The sequence below is a fragment of the Aulonocara sp. 'chitande type north' Nkhata Bay genome, linkage group LG4, assembly GCF_057382095.1.
Source record: "Aulonocara sp. 'chitande type north' Nkhata Bay isolate Kocher_YH1m ecotype deep benthic linkage group LG4, A_spYH_male_GT1.1, whole genome shotgun sequence".
NCBI classification, from domain to species: Eukaryota; Metazoa; Chordata; class Actinopteri; order Cichliformes; family Cichlidae; genus Aulonocara; species Aulonocara sp. 'chitande type north' Nkhata Bay.
Genome location: NC_141347.1, coordinates 13,276,915 through 13,294,887, shown reverse-complemented (window position 1 = coordinate 13,294,887; position 17,973 = coordinate 13,276,915). Strand labels below are relative to the sequence as shown.

General features: G+C 40.7%; 1 protein-coding gene across 2 annotated transcripts; it reads left to right on the top strand.

Moving 5' to 3' along the window:
- Nucleotides 1–16: 16 nt before the first annotated feature.
- Nucleotides 17–17,455, top strand: LOC147332126 (transmembrane protein 184B-like). Of its 2 annotated transcripts, XM_086288541.1 has the most exons (10): nt 17–489; nt 2,842–3,075; nt 6,768–6,933; nt 12,332–12,422; nt 12,529–12,604; nt 12,827–12,918; nt 13,033–13,202; nt 14,037–14,231; nt 14,552–14,578; nt 15,093–17,455. In XM_086288541.1, exons 2-10 carry the CDS (start codon nt 2,842–2,844, stop codon nt 15,320–15,322), a joined length of 1,281 nt encoding a protein of 426 aa, XP_086144667.1. In that variant the 5' UTR covers nt 17–489; the 3' UTR covers nt 15,323–17,455. The 2 variants fall into 2 exon arrangements, with proteins under 2 accessions (XP_086144667.1, XP_086144668.1); XM_086288542.1 differs by lacking the exon at nt 14,552–14,578 and having other exon boundaries at nt 15,093–17,454.
- Nucleotides 17,456–17,973: the final 518 nt, after the last annotated feature.

The following is a 17,973-nucleotide window of genomic DNA, read 5'->3' as shown; positions in this document are numbered from 1 at the left end:
CGCTGAGCGGAGTCGCTGCTGTTGATACAGAGAACTGCTGCTGCTGATGTGGGTGAAATAACGGCGTTAGTAGTCCATTAGCATTGGATTGGAAATGGCAAGCTAATACCAGTTATTTTCTCAGTTTACACCTCAGCGTCGTGTTTTATTTAAAGCTTTCTAAAACCGTGTTATACGTCTTTGGTTTGTCTCTACTGGAAGAAGTAACTGCTAAGTTTGTGTTAGGCTAGAAAAGGGCTCGCTAACACTGGTTAGCAGCTGAGGTCGGCGTCATTAAAGCTCAGCTGTCGACTCTTCCCGCAGAAGAAGCCAGTTTCCGGAATTGAAAGAAAGATGCAGTGATTACATACGTGGCTTTCCCTCGTTTGAATGCAATAGCTTGGCTCGGTAACTTTTTATACTCCCGAAAGGCTCGAGATTGGATTCGAGACGATGAGCTAAGTTGATGCCTGGATTCAAATCGGCGCACATCAAACAACTGCAGAGGAGGTAAGCAAAGCGGCAGCACGGAGTCATGAGCGCCGATCAGCGGCTGTAATTTTCCGCTTTTATTGTGTCTTTCCTAACACTCATAACGGAATGGCTCAAATACCTTGTCATAAATCAGCATTTGTGTGCTAACTGTTATCCCGCCTGAATTTTTCACCTGTCTGATATTGCATGTATAGTGCACACAGCCGTGCTAATACGAAGGGTTGAAAGCTGGGAAGCTTGACTTCTCGTCCTTTGTGTATTTTCTTTAATCTGCTCTTAACACTATAAAAATGACTTGTAACCACTGCTGAATCCTGTTGTGTTCACTTCATCTGGCTGAACACAGCCTCGGTGCCCTGGTGTGTTACAGTATGTTTCAGACAGCTTTCCTGGCCTGAAGTCTTAATTCTTGTCACAAAGACTGCCAATTCGATTGATGTCGAAGTACAATGCATGTTTTGAAATCTTTCCCCGGGTGCAGTCACCAGGACTGATGATCTGTCTTGTCTGTGGCCCACTGGGAACCAGCGAGGTGTAAGTGCAAGGTGCTGATCATCTCCATTGCGTATGCACAGCAGTGAGCACAGACTTTAATACGGATAATATGCAGATCATTTGTATGTTTATTTTAACATGGCATGTTTTAACTGATTTACATACTATAAATAAAGTCATTTTCTAACTGTTTACTTACCAGAACATGGCAAAACCAAACATAACATTATCATTTTGGACATAGAAATTCAGCTGTTAAATCAACGTGATCCTGATCACACTGAAACCTCTTTAATTACTCAAATAATAATATTTACTAGTACAACTAAAATCAATAATAATGCTAATAACAATATTCTACTTGTGTCTTTGTGGTGGTATTAAAAACAAGCAAAGCATTTAGACTGAATTGTCTGTAGGGTTCTAAATTTATTTCTGGGTTTGTTTGTTTTTTGTTTGTTTGTTTTGTTTTCAACTAAAACATATTCTTGTGTGTGTGTGTGTGTGTGTGTGTGTGTGTGTGTGTGTGTGTGTGAGAGAGAGAGAGAGAGAGAGAGAGAGAGCGACACACTGGCTCATTCCCAGTTGCTGCATTGCCACAAGCTGATTTAGGCTTTGGCAAAGTGGCATGAGTCATCCATGACAACACTGTGCAATCACCCTATATTTAGCTGGTGTTTCAGGAGGCTTTGAAAGTCATTGTGAAATTAGTTTTCACTGCAAACTATTAGATTATTGCCTTCCTGAAAATCTGTGCCAAGACATTGACGTAGGTGGAGAGATGACGGTTGCAGGGAGATGTAATTTGATGATTGGGGGCGGGGGAGTGTAGCAGAGCATCTGTCTCGATGTGTGTGTGATGTTGTGAGTGCCGGTTTGGCCGGTCGCCTGTCTAGTTTTCACTTGTCCTCATCAGTCCTGTGTAATTATGAGATGAATGCCACTTCTGCAGCTCATAATTATGTCATTATGAGCTGCAGAAGTGGTGTACTCAGGCAGCTGTGTGGAGTTTGTGTGCTCCCCCTGTGCCTAAATTGGTTATAGGTGTGAATGAGAGCATGGATGTGTCTGGCCATGTGATGGGCCTGTTCAGGATGCACAGCCTGGATACCCTCCAGCCCCCAAGATTCTGAGGCTGTTCCATTAGCTTTGTGGAATAGAAACTTCAGAACACCTTTATCCATTTTCCTAATGTACATTTGCGTGCAGTTGTTTCCTTTAATTTCTACTGCTTTCAGCTTTCACCAACCACATGCAGCCACAGGCATGATCGTGTTAGTTCTGCGTTTTTTGACTAATTTGTGCAAAGGTGTTTCACTACTCTCATGAGATATGTTTGTGCATAGTGCTATTTCTAGCTGCACTCCACTTCATTCTGCCCAGAGCAGAGCACTGGGAACAAGAAGAGGAGAAACTGGGTCACCAGATCTTACGGATCTGTCACTGTGTGATTTAGGGATTTTTCAGCCCTCTGCTCCATGTCTTGATGTGTGTGTTTTTTGCCCGTTTTCACCAGTGCCTCCTCACCCGCCTACCTTGTGCTTCCTCTTTTCACTCCTTCCATTTGATCTGGCTTCATACGTCTGCCAGCCGTGCAGTGTCATTTGCACTTTTTTGTGCACTGTCCTACTTTGCTCTGCTCTTTATCTTTTGCTGTTTTCTCGTTCCAGCTTCGGCAGATATTGGCATGAGATTTAGGTCGTTGGCCGCACGAGCCCACTGAGATGCATTTACACATCAAGAGTGTTTTATTCAGGCTTTACAAACTGGAACATGTTCTGTTGATCGATGCATGCTATTAAAAATGTCGAGGGTAAATTAAGTGTGATACAAGAAGCATATTTGTTGATGAAGTGTCCTTTCTTCATTCAGATGAGTCAGCTTTGGTGGCGAGTCAAGCGGCTGTCAGAGAGGTTGGAGAATGACTCTCCTAGCGGCCTCACCCTGGGGTCCCCAGCCACTACAGCCCCACAAGGATCCAACACATCATGGGTGCCTAAAACCCCAGTGGTAACACCAGATGAGCCAATTTTCCTCATGACCTCCACTGCCCAAACTATATCAGGGTTTTTTGTTTGGACAGCTCTTCTGATCACATGCCACCAGGTAAGCAGAGTGGTTAAATGGTCAGCGGGTTTAAATGAAATGTTCCACTAACAGCTACCTGTGAGAGGGTAAACTGTGATCTAAGAGGTTAAATAATAATAATTACAGGGTTTTGAGAGTTCTTTCTACAGTCCAAGGGTATTTGGGAACCTGTTGACTATGTGGTGGTTTCACTAAAGGAATAACCAGGTTATGCTTTTTATTTGGTCAAAATATGTCACTAGGCAAAACTCAAATGCACTCTTTGCTAACATGTTGTTAATGGTTTCATTCAATGTGGTTACATCTGTTTTCCCGTCTTTGCCCATAGCACTTACCCGAAACATTGATCTCAATGTCAGTGTTTTGGGTAAGTGACTCAAAACCCAAATTTGAATCATGATCATGATTGTTTGATTTTATTTAGACTTAATTAAAGGTTGGTTGACTCTTTATGTGGATGTTCACACACCAAGCACATGTAGTGTTATGTGCTTCATATGAGGAAATATTCTTCTTCCAAATATTATGGGATTTTCTGTCTGCAAATTTGTTTTGTTTTTGATGTGAAGGTGATAAATAACATCCCATTCCCATGAATTGGCTACACTGTGTTCGTGAAGAAGTTAAATAAGTACTTATTCTCATCTACAATCTGCTTTCTAAAGGCTCCTACACATGGTGAGATTTCAGCAACATTACAGGTTCATTGCAAGCCAAATTGTGCCACGTGGATCTAATTTGTTGTTGTTTGGAAAACAAGTTTGATGCATCTAGGCTGTATACTGACAATTCCTGCTGAAATGTGGACTGACACAGACAGCTAAACCTACTCTGCTGTTTGTTACCATGCCCAGTTGTGTTAGCTGCAGGAGACATCATATGAAAAAAGCTCCCATTGCCACAGCTCAGAAATATTTACTTCTTTATGGCTTTAATTCCACTGACTTGCGGGGAGCAGGGAGACAGTCATCCTAAATTGCTGACATTGAGTTTTGTCCTAGTCTAGTGTCTTTAGTCACCGAGCCACATTTAAATCTTTAAAGCAGCCTTTAGGAGCCAGGTTTAAGATGGCTGCAAGCATTAAACATTAGAAACAAGTAAAACGAATACATGTCTTTGTGTTTTATTTGGGGCTGGCAGTAGTACGATTACATAAGTGCAGTGAAAAAGAGATGGGCAAAACAACATGCTATAAATTTTCCTTGCAGGCTGTAAAAACTTGGAATATTCTAGTTTGTGGCAACCTTGAGCACGAACACACGAGAGTGCCAAGTTTGATTGACTGAATTTAATCTGGCCCTCTTAAATTTATCCAGCTTGGGACAATTTACGATGGCTGTATGGCAAGACCTCAGCAGTACTAAAAGCCTGTGGAGTGCTGTGTGCGAGCCCTGCAGAGAACTGCAATTCATGGAATAAGAGCAGTTTACCTTGTCAGGTTTCTTTGTTTGTCAGCCCTCATGTTACACTGAAGCATTCAGGTAACATCCCTTTTATGTAAGGGGGATCTATTGTACCTCGAGGCATAGTTGAATGATTTCTCTTCCATTGTTTGCCGATGCTCTTCACACACTCGGTTAAAGAATAGCCTTGTGTCGCTCTGGCAACAGGTGCTCCTGGCTTGAGTATAACACCGTACAGGAGCAGGAGATGTGTGTGCTGAAAGTAGGGTCACCTAACAACGATTGCCTGTGAGTGCACTGTCTGGCCTGGTGTGTTGTCCCCCCCTCCCCTTTCAATGTTTGTTATTTTACCAGAGGTGTGTCTGTTTACAGGCCAGGAAAGGTGATAGGTGTGGACATTGTGTAAGTGGAAAAGAGCCACAGGGCGCAGACAGAGGTGCTGGTGACAGCAGCCCACCCTGTCCTTCCTGCCATCTGCTTCTCTGAAAAGGAGTGATAAAAGCTCAGTATCAGTTACCCCCATCAAGCACACACTCACAACACACACCCTGCAAACTCACTCTATTCCAGTATCAGACTCTGGCAAGTGTATACTGACTGCACACATGCAGGTTTCATGAGGTAGCCATTACTTTGGGCCACCCTGATTACCTAGCACATTTTGAACTGTGGTTTTGCAGTGAGAAAACTGATCCATGTTGTGCTTTTAGTTGTTTTTTGTTTCTTTGTTGTTGTTTTTTAATGTGACAACTACTAACCCATTTTTTTCAGTTACAATTTTTGGCTTCAATTATTATAAAAACAAGAAAATCAAGATAAAACAATTATTGGGTCACATTTCATTTTTGCATTGACGCTTTTATTTGGTCAGTACCAGCACGCCCTTTTCCATGACACTGATAGCTTTTGTCTCACTCTATGTGCAGGCCCCAAACACGCTCCCTGCCAGACTTTACCATGTTTTAGTTTAGGTCCTATTTTTTTTTTAAACTAAACTTTAAATAAAGTTTAGGAAATTTAATCATTATATAGGCAAGTTTAAATACAGTATGTTTGCATTTTAAAAATTAGAAATATTACGTGGTACATTAGGTTGTTGGTGGAAACCTGATACCATTTTCCTTCTTTGTTTATGCAGCCCATACATAGCATGTCAACAGGGTTTTTCATTATCTCTGTTTTTATAGGTGTAGATGCTCTCATGAGCAGGTTTAAATTTACTGACCATTTTGTTCGGTACATGTTGCTAATACCTGGTTGGACCTGCTTTTGCCGTCAGAATTGCCTGAATTCTTCATGGCATTGATTTTTAGCAGAGATTTTGGTCAACATTGACATGACATCACACAATTGGTGCAGATTTGTCAGCTCCACATCCATGATGTGAATTTTACATTTCACCACATCCCAAAGGAGCTCTATTTGATTGAAATCTGGTGACTGTGGAGACCATTTCAGTACGGTGATCTTATCATGTTCACGAAACCATTTTGAGATGATTTGAGCTTTGCAACGTGGTGCGTTATCCTGCTGGAAGCAGTCATTAAAAGATCGATATACTGTAGGCTTTCACCTTTAAATGATGCGCAGTTGGTGGTCCAAAGTATGTCAAGAAAATAACCCTGAATACCTTTACACCACCACCACCAGCCTTAAACTTTGATACAAGGCAGGATAGGTCCATCCATGTTGTGTGGACCTACTATCTGAATGTTGCATCAGATCAAGCATTGTTTTTCCAATTTGCTCTAGCTCATCAAGGTCGACCGTATTGTGCCTTGGCTGTAACAAGTAGTTATTTGAGTTACTGTTGTGTTCCAATCAGCTGAAAGTAACCTGATCATTCTTCTCGGTCTTCTCTGACATTAACAGGGCATTTTCACAGGATGTTTTCTCTTTTTCAGACCATTCTCTGTAAACCCTACAGATGGTTGTGTGGGAAAATCCCAATAGATCAGCACTTTGTGAAATACTCAGCCCATCTGGCCTTAACAACCATGCTAAGTTTAAAGTCACATAATTTACATTTCTTCTTCGTTCTCATGCTCAATTCGAACTTCAGCAACTACCTAACTTCAGTAACTAATCAAATGGGTGGTGAGTGTAGATACACCTTTGCCAGTGCTGCACAATATTTACTTGCTCGTTTAATTTTGTCTTTAAGTTATGGAGGCTTTTTCCAGCATATGGAGCTCCTTGTTAGATGATGGTGTCTTTTATAGGAGCAGTTTAATCTTAGATTTCTAAATAAATGACTTTATATGTTTAGATGAACTTATGTTTCTCTAACCTCTTTTTCTTTTTCAGATCTACATGCACCTACGTTACTACAGCTCTCCAAACGAGCAGCGGCACATAGTTAGGATCCTCTTCATAGTTCCCATCTATGCCTTTGACTCCTGGCTCAGCCTGCTTTTCTTCACCAATGAGGAGTATTACGTGTACTTCGACACAGTCCGAGACTGCTATGAAGGTGAGTGGACAAAGTAACAGAGTCAAATTAAATACACTAGCCTATTATGTTGCACGCAGGAATATACGCTGCCACATGTGCCATCACAGTATGGTCAGCATTTAACACAACAATGAGAGTAAGTGTGAGGGTGTAAGAATTTATGTGCTGTGCCCACTAACAGAGGGCCTTTACAGTGTGTTCATTTACAAAGGTTGCCATCTTTGTTCTCATGTCTCCATGGCCTGTTGGGATTGCAGGGAGGGGGGACAGGTATCCTAGCAACTGAGTGGAAAAAGAGCAAATGCTTGAGAAGGCATCTCACTTCTAAGCAGATAAATCATGATGTATCCCACCATTATTCAAAGTGCTTTTTGGTATTTTCTGTCATTTATAGTATATTGTTGGTAACTAGTAGTGGATGCTTATAATAAACATAAACAGAGTTTTAGGTTAGGATGTCGGTGTACGTGCACGTAACCCCAGTGAGACAGAAGCTCAGATTTCAAACTGCTCTAAGGACTCCATGTCAGTTTTTTTGTACCCTTTATGATGATGACATTGTGATCTAGGCACAAAAGCCCAACCCACCCACTGTTCAAACCTTAGGTTTACGTGGAGAAGCCATTCAAAAGAATATTAGCTTCTTCGTATGTTCTTGTTTCAGAGTTAAAACATACTGTATCTGTAATTATGCAGTACTGAAAAACCCAGGACCCAATTGTCGTCCATGTGCTGCAATCACAGGCTTACTTTTAAGCTCAGCAGCTTTCAACTGTAAAGAAAGCTGAGGCAGCAGGGAGCCTGAGTCTGTGGATTACCCTTAGATTAGCCGACAAACACCTGGGCCAGCAGGAAAACTGCGATCACTGTGCAGCCCAGTCAGTTTTTTTAAATTGCGTGTTACTCCTCAGCAAAATAGAAAGTAAACCACTGACCACCGCACAGAATACAGTGGGGCAAAAAAGTATTTAGTCAGCCACCGATTGTGCAAGTTCCCCCACTTAAAATGATGACAGAGGTCAGTAATTTGCACCAGAGGTACACTTCAACTGTGAGAGACAGAATGTGAAAAAAAAAAATCCATGAATCCACATGGTAGGATTTGTAAAGAATTTATTCGTAAATTAGGGTGGAAAATAAGTATTTGGTCACCTCAAACAAGGAGAATCTCTGGCTCTCACAGACCTGTAACGTCCTCTGTAAGAAGCTTTTCTGTCCCCCACTCGTTACCTGTATGAATGGCACCTGTTTGAACTCATCATCTGTATAAAAGACACCTGTCCACAGCCTCAAACAGTCAGACTCCAAACGCCGCCATGGCCAAGACCAAAGAGCTTTCGAAGGACACCAGGAAAAGTATTGTAGACCTGCACCAGACTGGGAAGAGTGAATCTACAATAGGCAAGCAGCTTGGTGTGAAAAAATCAACTGTGGGAGCAATCATCAGAAAATGGAAGACATACAAGACCACTGATAATCTCCCTCGATCTGGGGCTCCACGCAAGATCTCATCCCGTGGGGTCAAAATGATCATGAGAACGGTGAGCAAAGATCCCAGAACCACACGGGGGGACCTGGTGAATGACCTGCAGAGAGCTGGGACCAAAGTAACAAAGGTCACCATCAGTAACACACTACAACGGCAGGGAATCAAATCCCGCAGTGCCAGACGTGTTCCGCTGCTGAAGCCAGTGCATGTCCAGGCCCGTCTGAAGTTTGCCAGAGAGCACATGGATGATACAGCAGAGGATTGGGAGAATGTCATGTGGTCAGATGAAACCAAAGTAGAACTTTTTGGTATAAACTCAACTCGTCGTGTTTGGAGGAAGACAAATACTGAGTTGCATCCCAAGAACACCATACCTACTGTGAAGCATGGGGGTGGAAACATCATGCTATCCGGTTGTTCAGTGATGACGCGACGAATCCTACTTCCGGGTCTAAAGTAGTCTGCGTTTAATATGGCTTTTGTGTTGTTAACATGTTTAATGTTATGTATTTTCTTCTATTTAATCTCAAAAAGCTTCTAAAACAGTCAGTGATCACTGTTGACCTCCCTCGGCTTTTATTACCGCTAATCATTTATTTAAGCTCAGTTTTTAAAACCTTACGATGTAACTACAGCCCAGCCCATGCAGCAGTATATGAATGACTAACCTCGTATTGTGGATGGATTATCTCAGTTGTTCTCCTGGCTGAAGTTTGGTCCTTTTACAGCATCCTGCCATGCGATTATATTTGTTCCTGACCACCGAGAACACTCACATTAACTTTTATCGAGTGGAAAAAAAGTTAGCTTGTTTATATTATGCTAACATAGCTGTGTCGCTAGCGGTCACGTAGCACATCATTATATACCAGCTAGCCCAACTTCAGTAACCCTACAAACGTCACTGCTGTTTAGTTTTCTGTCTTCATTTATGCTGGAAGTGATAGCAGAGCTGTACATTTTAATTTGTTTCCAAAACCCCACAGTCAGGACATGCTATATTGTATTTAGATAGAAGCTAGCGAGCTAACTCCCTGCTAACTTCTAACTCCGTTAAATGTCATAAATTCCGTTTTCATGGATGCCTGGATGTTAAACTCAATTGTTACACCTGGTAGAGCAGAACGCTGATCATTTTATTAAAGATGAAAGACTTTAGACAGTTTTTCAACTCTCAGTAATCCCATAGTGATCGTTTGATATATGGACCTGCAGCGGAGTTTAGACCCAGACACGGCTAGTGACGTCAGACTGAACAACCGGATGGGGCTGTTTTTCTGCCAAGGGGACAGGACGACTGATCCGTGTTAAGGACAGAATGAATGGGGCCATGTATCGTGAGATTTTGACCCAAAACCTCCTTCCATCAGTGAGAACTTTGAAGATGAAACGAGGCTGGGTCTTCCAACATGACAATGATCCAAAACACACCGCCCGGGCAACAAAGGAGTGGCTCCGTAAGAAGCATTTGAAAGTCCTGGAGTGGCCTAGCCAGTCTCCAGACCTCAACCCCATAGAAAATCTGTGGTGGGAGTTGAAAGTCCGTGTTGCTCGGCGACAGCCCCAAAGCATCACTGCTCTCGAGAAGATCTGCATGGAGGAATGGGCCAAAATACCAGCTACTGTGTGTGCAAACCTGGTAAAGACCTATAGTAAACGTTTGACCCCTGTTATTGCAAAGTATTGAGTTGTATTTTTGTTATTGACCAAATACTTATTTTCCACCCTGATTTACAAATAAATTCTTTACAAATCCTACCATGTGGATTCATGGATTTTTTTTTTTTTCACATTCTGTCTCTCACAGTTGAAGTGTACCTCTGGTGCAAATTACTGACCTCAGTCATCATTTTAGGTGGGGGAACTTGCACAATCGGTGGCTGACTAAATACTTTTTTGCCCCACTGTATGATGCAACTGCCCTATATGCTTTGTTGAGATTTTTCTAAAAATATTTAGATTTTTAAAGAATAATGGATATTAAATCCAGGAGAATGTTTTTACATTTTTGATATCAGATAATGATGAATTACACAATGGTCTACATATATAACTGTAAATTGTTTTTTTGGGTTTTTTTTATTTCTGGCAAAAAAATGTTCTCTCTCAGTCAGATGGGCAGTAACGCGTTACTGTAACCCAATTACTTTTTTCAAGTAACGAATAAAGTAAGGGATTACTATTGCAAAAACGGTAATTAGATTACCGTTACTTTCACGTAGGAACACTGCGTTACTAAAACCGTGATTTTTTTTTTTTTTTTTTTTTTTTTTTTTTTTTTTTTTTGCGAGAATGTCTCATGACAGTGACGTAAGCAAGTGCGACGTTTGTGACAACAGTTGCGTGCAGATCAACAATGGATCATATATCGAGTGCAGGAGAGAGTATGAGCGTGCAGAGTTTAAAGCGTGGAAGTACTGACCTTTGAGTTTGATTCCATAAAAAGTGACAAAAACATTAGCGTCCGTTGTGCGTGGGAAGAAAACTTCTTTTTACAGCGAAAAAAACCCTTAAACTTCCGAGCAAGCATTGAGTGCGCAACGACGTAATGGGAAACTCACAGAGAAACTCGCGGATTCTTCAACTGACCGCGGCTCACCTGCACCAGGGTAAACCTCTGCCTACCCCACTCCTGCTTTACAGGTGAAAATAGAGCAACAGGACCGCTAGTCTTTGACTCTATTTATTGTCTGTTGTGTTTTACTTGCATCTATTTGAAAGAGTGAATGTAAACACAAAAAATATATATATATATATATATTTATATTTTATGTGCTGGAATGTGCAGAAAATAGGTTTAAATATTAAACAAATTTCTTCCAGTCAGAGAATGTTGCATATAATTAAATTTTTGCTTGATGCATAAAGTTAAAAGATTAAAACTAATAAAACAAGTTTTAAAAAGAGACTTTTCCATTTGATTACATTTTGTATGATGGATTATGTAGAAAAAGTAGAATTGGGCTGAAAGATCTATCACTTTATCACCTATTCAGGTTGTAAATCGTGTTTTTAAAAAGTAACTAAGTAATTAATTACTTTTGGAAATAAGTAATCAGTAAAGTAACGGGATTACTTTTTTGGGGAAGTAATCAGTAATTAGGTATTACTTGACCAACACTGCTCTCAGTAAGCGTTTACTGTCACAAGCTTTTACTGTTGCAGGGTGTTTTTTGCTGCATAGAAGAATTACTGTGCCTGGATGCACAGTCAAAGGCTCGTTCTGTGTTTGCTAGTCATTCATAAGACTACTGATAAGTTTCACTTCCTGTCTAGAAATGGCAGTCTCAGCAGTTCTGAAATAGAGTCAGCAAAATCTAACTGTTACTATTAGAGTTACACAGAGTTATTAAAGCATAGTAATTCCTTTACTAGTGTGATAGATGGACTGATTCTTATATCTCACTAAATGAGCACTCAGAGTGCTTTACAACTTGCCTCGTTCACCCATTCACACAAGTACTTTTTTCTATGTCTTTCCTGTGTAAGTGTTTTCTACCTAACATTCACACACAATCATACTCTGCTGGATAACAAATTGGGGTTAGTAGTATGTTGCCCGTGCAGACTGGAGCAGCAACCACCAACCTTCTGATTAGTAGGTGAGCTACTCTACTGCCTGAGCTCTACCACTGTGTGTTGATCACATTGTATATCTGTCATTTCAGTGTATTTTTTTAGCTTGTTTGCTTAGTTTTTGGAGTTCTAAATCCTGCAAGATTATGAAGGTTGCGGTTTCTCTTCCTGTCATATCACTGATATGCAGTTCCTTAGTTTGATGACGCAGTTTCTCATTTGTGCTTTCTGATGCAGCTTAACTCCAGTTTAAAAAAAAAAAAAAAAAAAATTTAAATCTGGCAATTGTTTTCCAGATGCAGAGAGCCACTTTGGAAAACTGTAACCTTTTCTCTGTGTCATCCTCTCCAGCTTTTGTCATCTACAACTTCCTGAGTTTGTGTTACGAGTATCTGGGAGGAGAGAGCGCCATAATGGCTGAAATCAGAGGGAAACCCATCGAGTAAGTCTGATTCCTTTTCATAGTATAATTGCCCATATAATTGGTTACTTCAGTTTCATGGTGTGTGTGTGTGTGTGTGTATTTTTTAACCTGTATGTCACTTTAGGTCAAGCTGTATGTATGGGACATGCTGTCTGTGGGGCAGGACCTACTCCATTGGCTTCCTCAGGTTTTGCAAACAGGTATGAGTGTTTTAGTTTGGGTGGAGGTTTAGGTTGTACTGACTCTGTTTGAGTGTTGTGGTGTCCACTGTGACAGACAAGTATTAATACATGTTTTCTCCATTTACTAAAAGTGTAACGTGTTCGTAAGCATACCCAAAATATCTACTTGCAAATATTTTAAGCTTGAATGACTGTAGGTATCACACATCATCAACTGTTATGTCTTTCACTTCTGTGCAGGCAACTCTCCAGTTCTGCGTGGTAAAACCACTGATGGCAGTGATCACTGTCATCCTTCAGGCCTTTGGGAAATACAGAGATGGAGACTTCAAGTATGTTTCCACAGCACTGTCAACCAGAGCATCAGCATCTTAGTGTTTAGCTTTAGTTGAAATGACTGTTTGATTTTGCATTTATATAATCTTTTTTTTTTCTGTCTCCTCCAGTGTGGCTAGTGGCTACTTGTATATCACAATTATCTACAACATCTCTGTGAGTCTGTCCCTCTACGCTCTCTTCCTCTTCTACTTTGCCACACGTGAGCTGCTCGTCCCGTATAACCCAGTGCTCAAGTTCTTCATGGTCAAGTCAGTCATCTTTCTCTCCTTCTGGCAGGGTAAGTGTGTGTGTATTAACTTTATACATCCTCTCTTAATTCACCTTGGAAGTAGCTTGTTATACACAACTGGAAACCTAGCAAAGGTGACCAATGTAAACTCAGACTTGAAGAGTTGCGAGTTGGAACAAGGAAGACTGCTCATTCTAGTCACTATACTGTAGATACTGTAGAAACAGTCCCAGTGAGAGGTGATCTCTTCAGTCCCCGGCTCCCTAGCCTAGGCTGTATATAACAGATGGATATAGCCACTGGTTCTCTTACATTTTGAAGCCTTGATTCTTGCATCATTGCTGTTGCCGCTGTGCTTTTGCCAGAATGGACAATTTTGGATGATGTGGTGGAGTGCAAATTTTTCATCTAACCCTACCAAGCTTGGTTAGACTCCATGAAGGGTTCATACCAACACAGATACCTGCTATTTTGTGCTAAAAACAACCCACCAAAACTGGAGCACAGAATTCTTTGATGGGTTGTTTGAAGAATTAATCACAGAGGAAACTACAATATATGTCATATAAGGAACTGCAACCTCAAACATAGTGACTTTAATTAATGGAAAAGAACCCCAGTAGACAGCTGCTCATTTTGTCTCTCAGTATTCACTAATCGGTGTGGCTCTGGCGCTAACATTGAAAGAGTTTTTACTGTTTAAAGCAACCTGTCTGTTAGCTTTACAGACCAAAAAGGTTTTTTGTGCCAGGTCCAAATATGTTTATTTTAGTGCCAGTTTTGGGCATTTCCATGCACAGATTCAAATGTTGCTGAACTCTCATGGAGTAATACATCAGTGTTTTGATTTATGTTTTCATATCTTATCTTTGTATATTTCAGGGATGTTGCTGGCCATCCTGGAGAAGTGTGGCGCTATCCCCCAGATCAACTCTGCTGATTTCTCTGTGGGGGAAGGAACAGTTGCTGCTGGCTACCAAAACTTCATCATCTGCATTGAGATGTTCTTTGCTGCTATTGCTTTGCGCCATGCTTTTACTTACAAGGTCTACATGGACAAAAGGCTGGATTCATATGGTAAGCGGCATGTTTATGTGTGTGCGTTGATGTCTGGTTGTGGTAGAGAGTGAAATGTTCAAAGAGCAACTAACAGTATTATAGTATTGTTATTATGTGATTAACAGAGGGTTCTTGATGAAGTCTTTCAAAGCTAATCTGACCTCACTCTTTGTGTCCCTTCCTCTTTACTTTGATTCCTATCTTCAACAATCTGTTTATTTTTGAGTTGTTCTCTTTTCATCTGCCCTCTTTTCTATTCTTTTATTTTCATCTTGACCTTCTTGTGTTTCTTATCTCTTTCTCTCCTTTTCCTCCTCCTTCACTCTGCGGCACTCAAGGCTCATTTCCTATCTATGGACAGTACGGTACGTCTGATGTTAGCTATGTTTTGTCTGTATGTGACTCAGTTGTTTATGTTAAAATGGAATTTGATGTCTTTTTTTTCTCCTTGATTGTGGTTTAAAAAAATATTGCATTTCCATCGCTTGTGTTATGTGTTTCAGTTCAGTGTTTCATTTTCAGCATTGTATAGAAAATACAGATATTTATGTTTCCATTAGATTTTGAAATGATGGATATTTCGCTGTGTTGTTTTGTGTTCTCTCATTTATTTTGCAGTCACCTAATTCCACCTTCCCACTTTGTTCAGTCTGTGGTCCTACCCTTGTCGTAAACCCTTGCCTTGATAATAAATATGCCAGATGGAGGGATAATATTTATCTTAATATATTTTATATTCTTTGCAACAATGCTTAGGTTTATTTGGACAATCCAGCTGGCAGTTGGGATGGAAACTTAGTTTCTTTCCTTTTTCGCTCATGTATTGCTTCCATTCAGTGTCTCTTTTTAATATTTACCACCTTCCCATCACACCTCCAGGTCGCTGTGCCCCAATGAAGAGCATTTCCAGCAGCCTGAAGGAGACGATGAATCCAGGAGACATGGTCCAGGACGCCATCCACAACTTCTCCCCAGCTTATCAGCAGTACACCCAGCAGTCTACGTTAGAGCGAAGTGGAGGGCCACCGCTCTCCCGCAGCCACAGTAACATCAGCACCCGCGGGGACAATGAAAAGACCCTTCTACTCAGCTCTGATGATGAGTTCTGAGACTCAAACACACACTCAGAGGCTAACCCTTACTCCTGTAGCCCTTCTCAAGTTTTTAGCAGCCACGGAAGAATCGGATCTTTTTTCCCCGACCTCAACATGGAAGTTCAGGCTGTGGTTCTGGTTATTTCACATTTAGATAACAGTGAAAGATCAGATTTATGTCACATGGTTGCCAGATTGCTGAAACCGAGGCAGGGCAGAGTTCTTTCTAAGGAAAAAGGAAATGTTTGCTACAGCACGGAAATGAGGAGCGTGAAAAGAATGTAGATGTTACAAATAAAGTGAGGGAGGAGTGAGGTTGATTCTTTAACTGTCCAAGCTATTATTTGTGTTGTTTTAGTTGTGATTTTAGGCCATCGCTGAAAGAAATGCATTTTTTGTATTCACCCGTGGAAAATGGATTCGTACAGATAACCGTGCCTGCATTATACCATCTTAATCCTGCACTAATGACACTATGGCATTAAAAAAGTTAGATATGAGCTGGAGAAAATAAGTGCCATTTTCTTCTGAGACACGTGGCCTCTTTATTCTTTACTCTTTACACTGATTCATAATCAATATCAATATTCCTCCTCACCTCTCTGCTAGCGCTCTCGCTCTTTGTAATTATATATTGCCAAATAGCACCCTTTGCTCCAAATAACAAGACACTGTCTTAAAGTTTAGGTTTGTTGTTTTTTTCAAGTGACCTTTGAATTGCAGGGGTTATTTTTAATATATGACTTCAATGACAAATAAATATTTTATCTAAATGTTGTTTGAGCTCGAAGGTGTATGTTATTGTTATCCTAGAAATTTTATGAGTTTACTGTGGATGTCATCATTATGTAATGTAATGGCATTCCAGCTGTTGGCCAGACTCTATATTGTTTGCGGAGAAGCACGGTAACAGCTGTAGGAGAGATTTTTAGCGTAGGCAGGAGGACTGACGGAAGGACAACGCCCACACAGATTACAGATTACTGATGGAGCAGCACTTTCCTGCATAGTCGGCCCAGCTGTGATGCGCCCTGGATTGTGATCTCATAATTAATGGCATTACGTGCTGCACAGATCGGCCCTGCCTCTGCTGGTGTCATTTGTAATGGCATCACTACGACAGCAGCGGCAAATAAGTCACGTTGTTAGCCGCTACAGATAGAGAATGCGAAGATATGCTGGTGAAAACAAGGCTTTAAATCAGATTGAAATCACATTTGTACTTGAATATATTGAGCATTTTAAAATTGGTTGTCAGTACATTTACAGGGACACGAAAAGTGACTAAACTCCTTCGGGCTGGCCAGAAATCCTCTGGTTGGCATTATGTTTTCTTTTTCCAAAAGATGGCTGGAACTGTTTAAGTTATGCATTCATATTTTATCCAATTATGTTTAATATGCTGGTATGGTATGAAACTTGCATGTGGTTTGTGGCTCTAAATGTTTGAATGGCAGAGCACAGCTGTATAAAAGCTGAGATTCTGTTTACGTTGAGTGTATATTGATTTAACAGACTGGAGTTAGTGACTGCGGGTCGACACATAGTACATCACAGCCCAACCTTTTGTGAGAAAAGGAGTCAAACCAGCCAAAGTGATGTGTGCGTTTTCAGTTTGTCTTAATGAGAAAATCATATTCAGCCAATAGAAGGTGGGTGAAAGTGTTTGGATTCCATCTGTGACCCACATCCCATCCAGCCGCCTCCTGCCCCAGTGACCGCATTACTTGTGTATCTTTCTACTAAACCTGCATTGCTTCAGTTAAAATCAAGGTCGAGTGTGTTTGTTCTGAGCGTTTCATACTTGAGCATTTTCTTCAAAACACTGTCAGATCATAGTTTTGCAAAGCTTATTGTATTTTAATCCAGAAAATACTATATCCAAATGGAAGGAACGCTGTAAATAAAGTCAAACTTAGCGCTGCAAAACCTTTATGACGACGACTGGGACGCCATTGCTTGGTATAGTGCTCTGTTTGAATATATTTGTGTTTTAATGGTTTCATTTCATATATACTCCTGTTTTATTTTTAATTTTGTGTTGTATGATATTTTTTTGTTTGTATATTGGTAATATGACATGTTTTGATGCTATATCGATTTGTGTTGATGTTTCAAAAAGAAATAAAAGATGAATAGTAAAATAAAAAGACATTTCTGGCAGTTTTTGCAGGCTTGTAGACTCCATCATTGTCATTAGCAGAATATTAGAACCCCTGCAAACACCATTGACAGAAAGACGATTGTTCAAGTAATGTTTTGGACTGTTTTTGTTTTTTACTCAACTTTTGGTATTTAGTAGTTATGCCCCCCTCCCTCTCTTTCTCAGACCATTCTCTGTAAACCCTAGAGACGGTGATGTGGGGAAAAACGTAATATTTCACTATTTTCTGATATACTCAGATTAGCCCGACTGGAAGCAACAACCATGTCATCTTCCAAGTCACTTAAATTGCCTTCAATTCTAAAGCTCGGTTTGTAGTTCAGCGGCTCATCTTGATGGCCTGTTTGTTTTAAGGAGCAGCTGACCACGTGAACTGGCCAGTGAGTGTATTGCATTAAGTTTCCAAAGCTGTTTAATAAATGGCCAAGTAAGTAAACAGACGTACGCGTGCCATGAATATGTCACTCACAGTATGGGGGCGGGGCTTATCCAGCCGCCAGCC

Excerpts from the sequence above, each read along its gene's own strand:
- LOC147332126 (XM_086288541.1), top strand. The coding sequence starts at position 2,842 with ATGAGTCAGCTTTGGTGGCGAGTCAAGCGGCTGTCAGAGAGGTTGGAG. Across the intron at positions 6,934-12,331 it reads AGTCCGAGACTGCTATGAAG|CTTTTGTCATCTACAACTTC; the intron begins GTGAGTGGACAA and ends CATCCTCTCCAG. Across the intron at positions 12,423-12,528 it reads ATCAGAGGGAAACCCATCGA|GTCAAGCTGTATGTATGGGA; the intron begins GTAAGTCTGATT and ends ATGTCACTTTAG.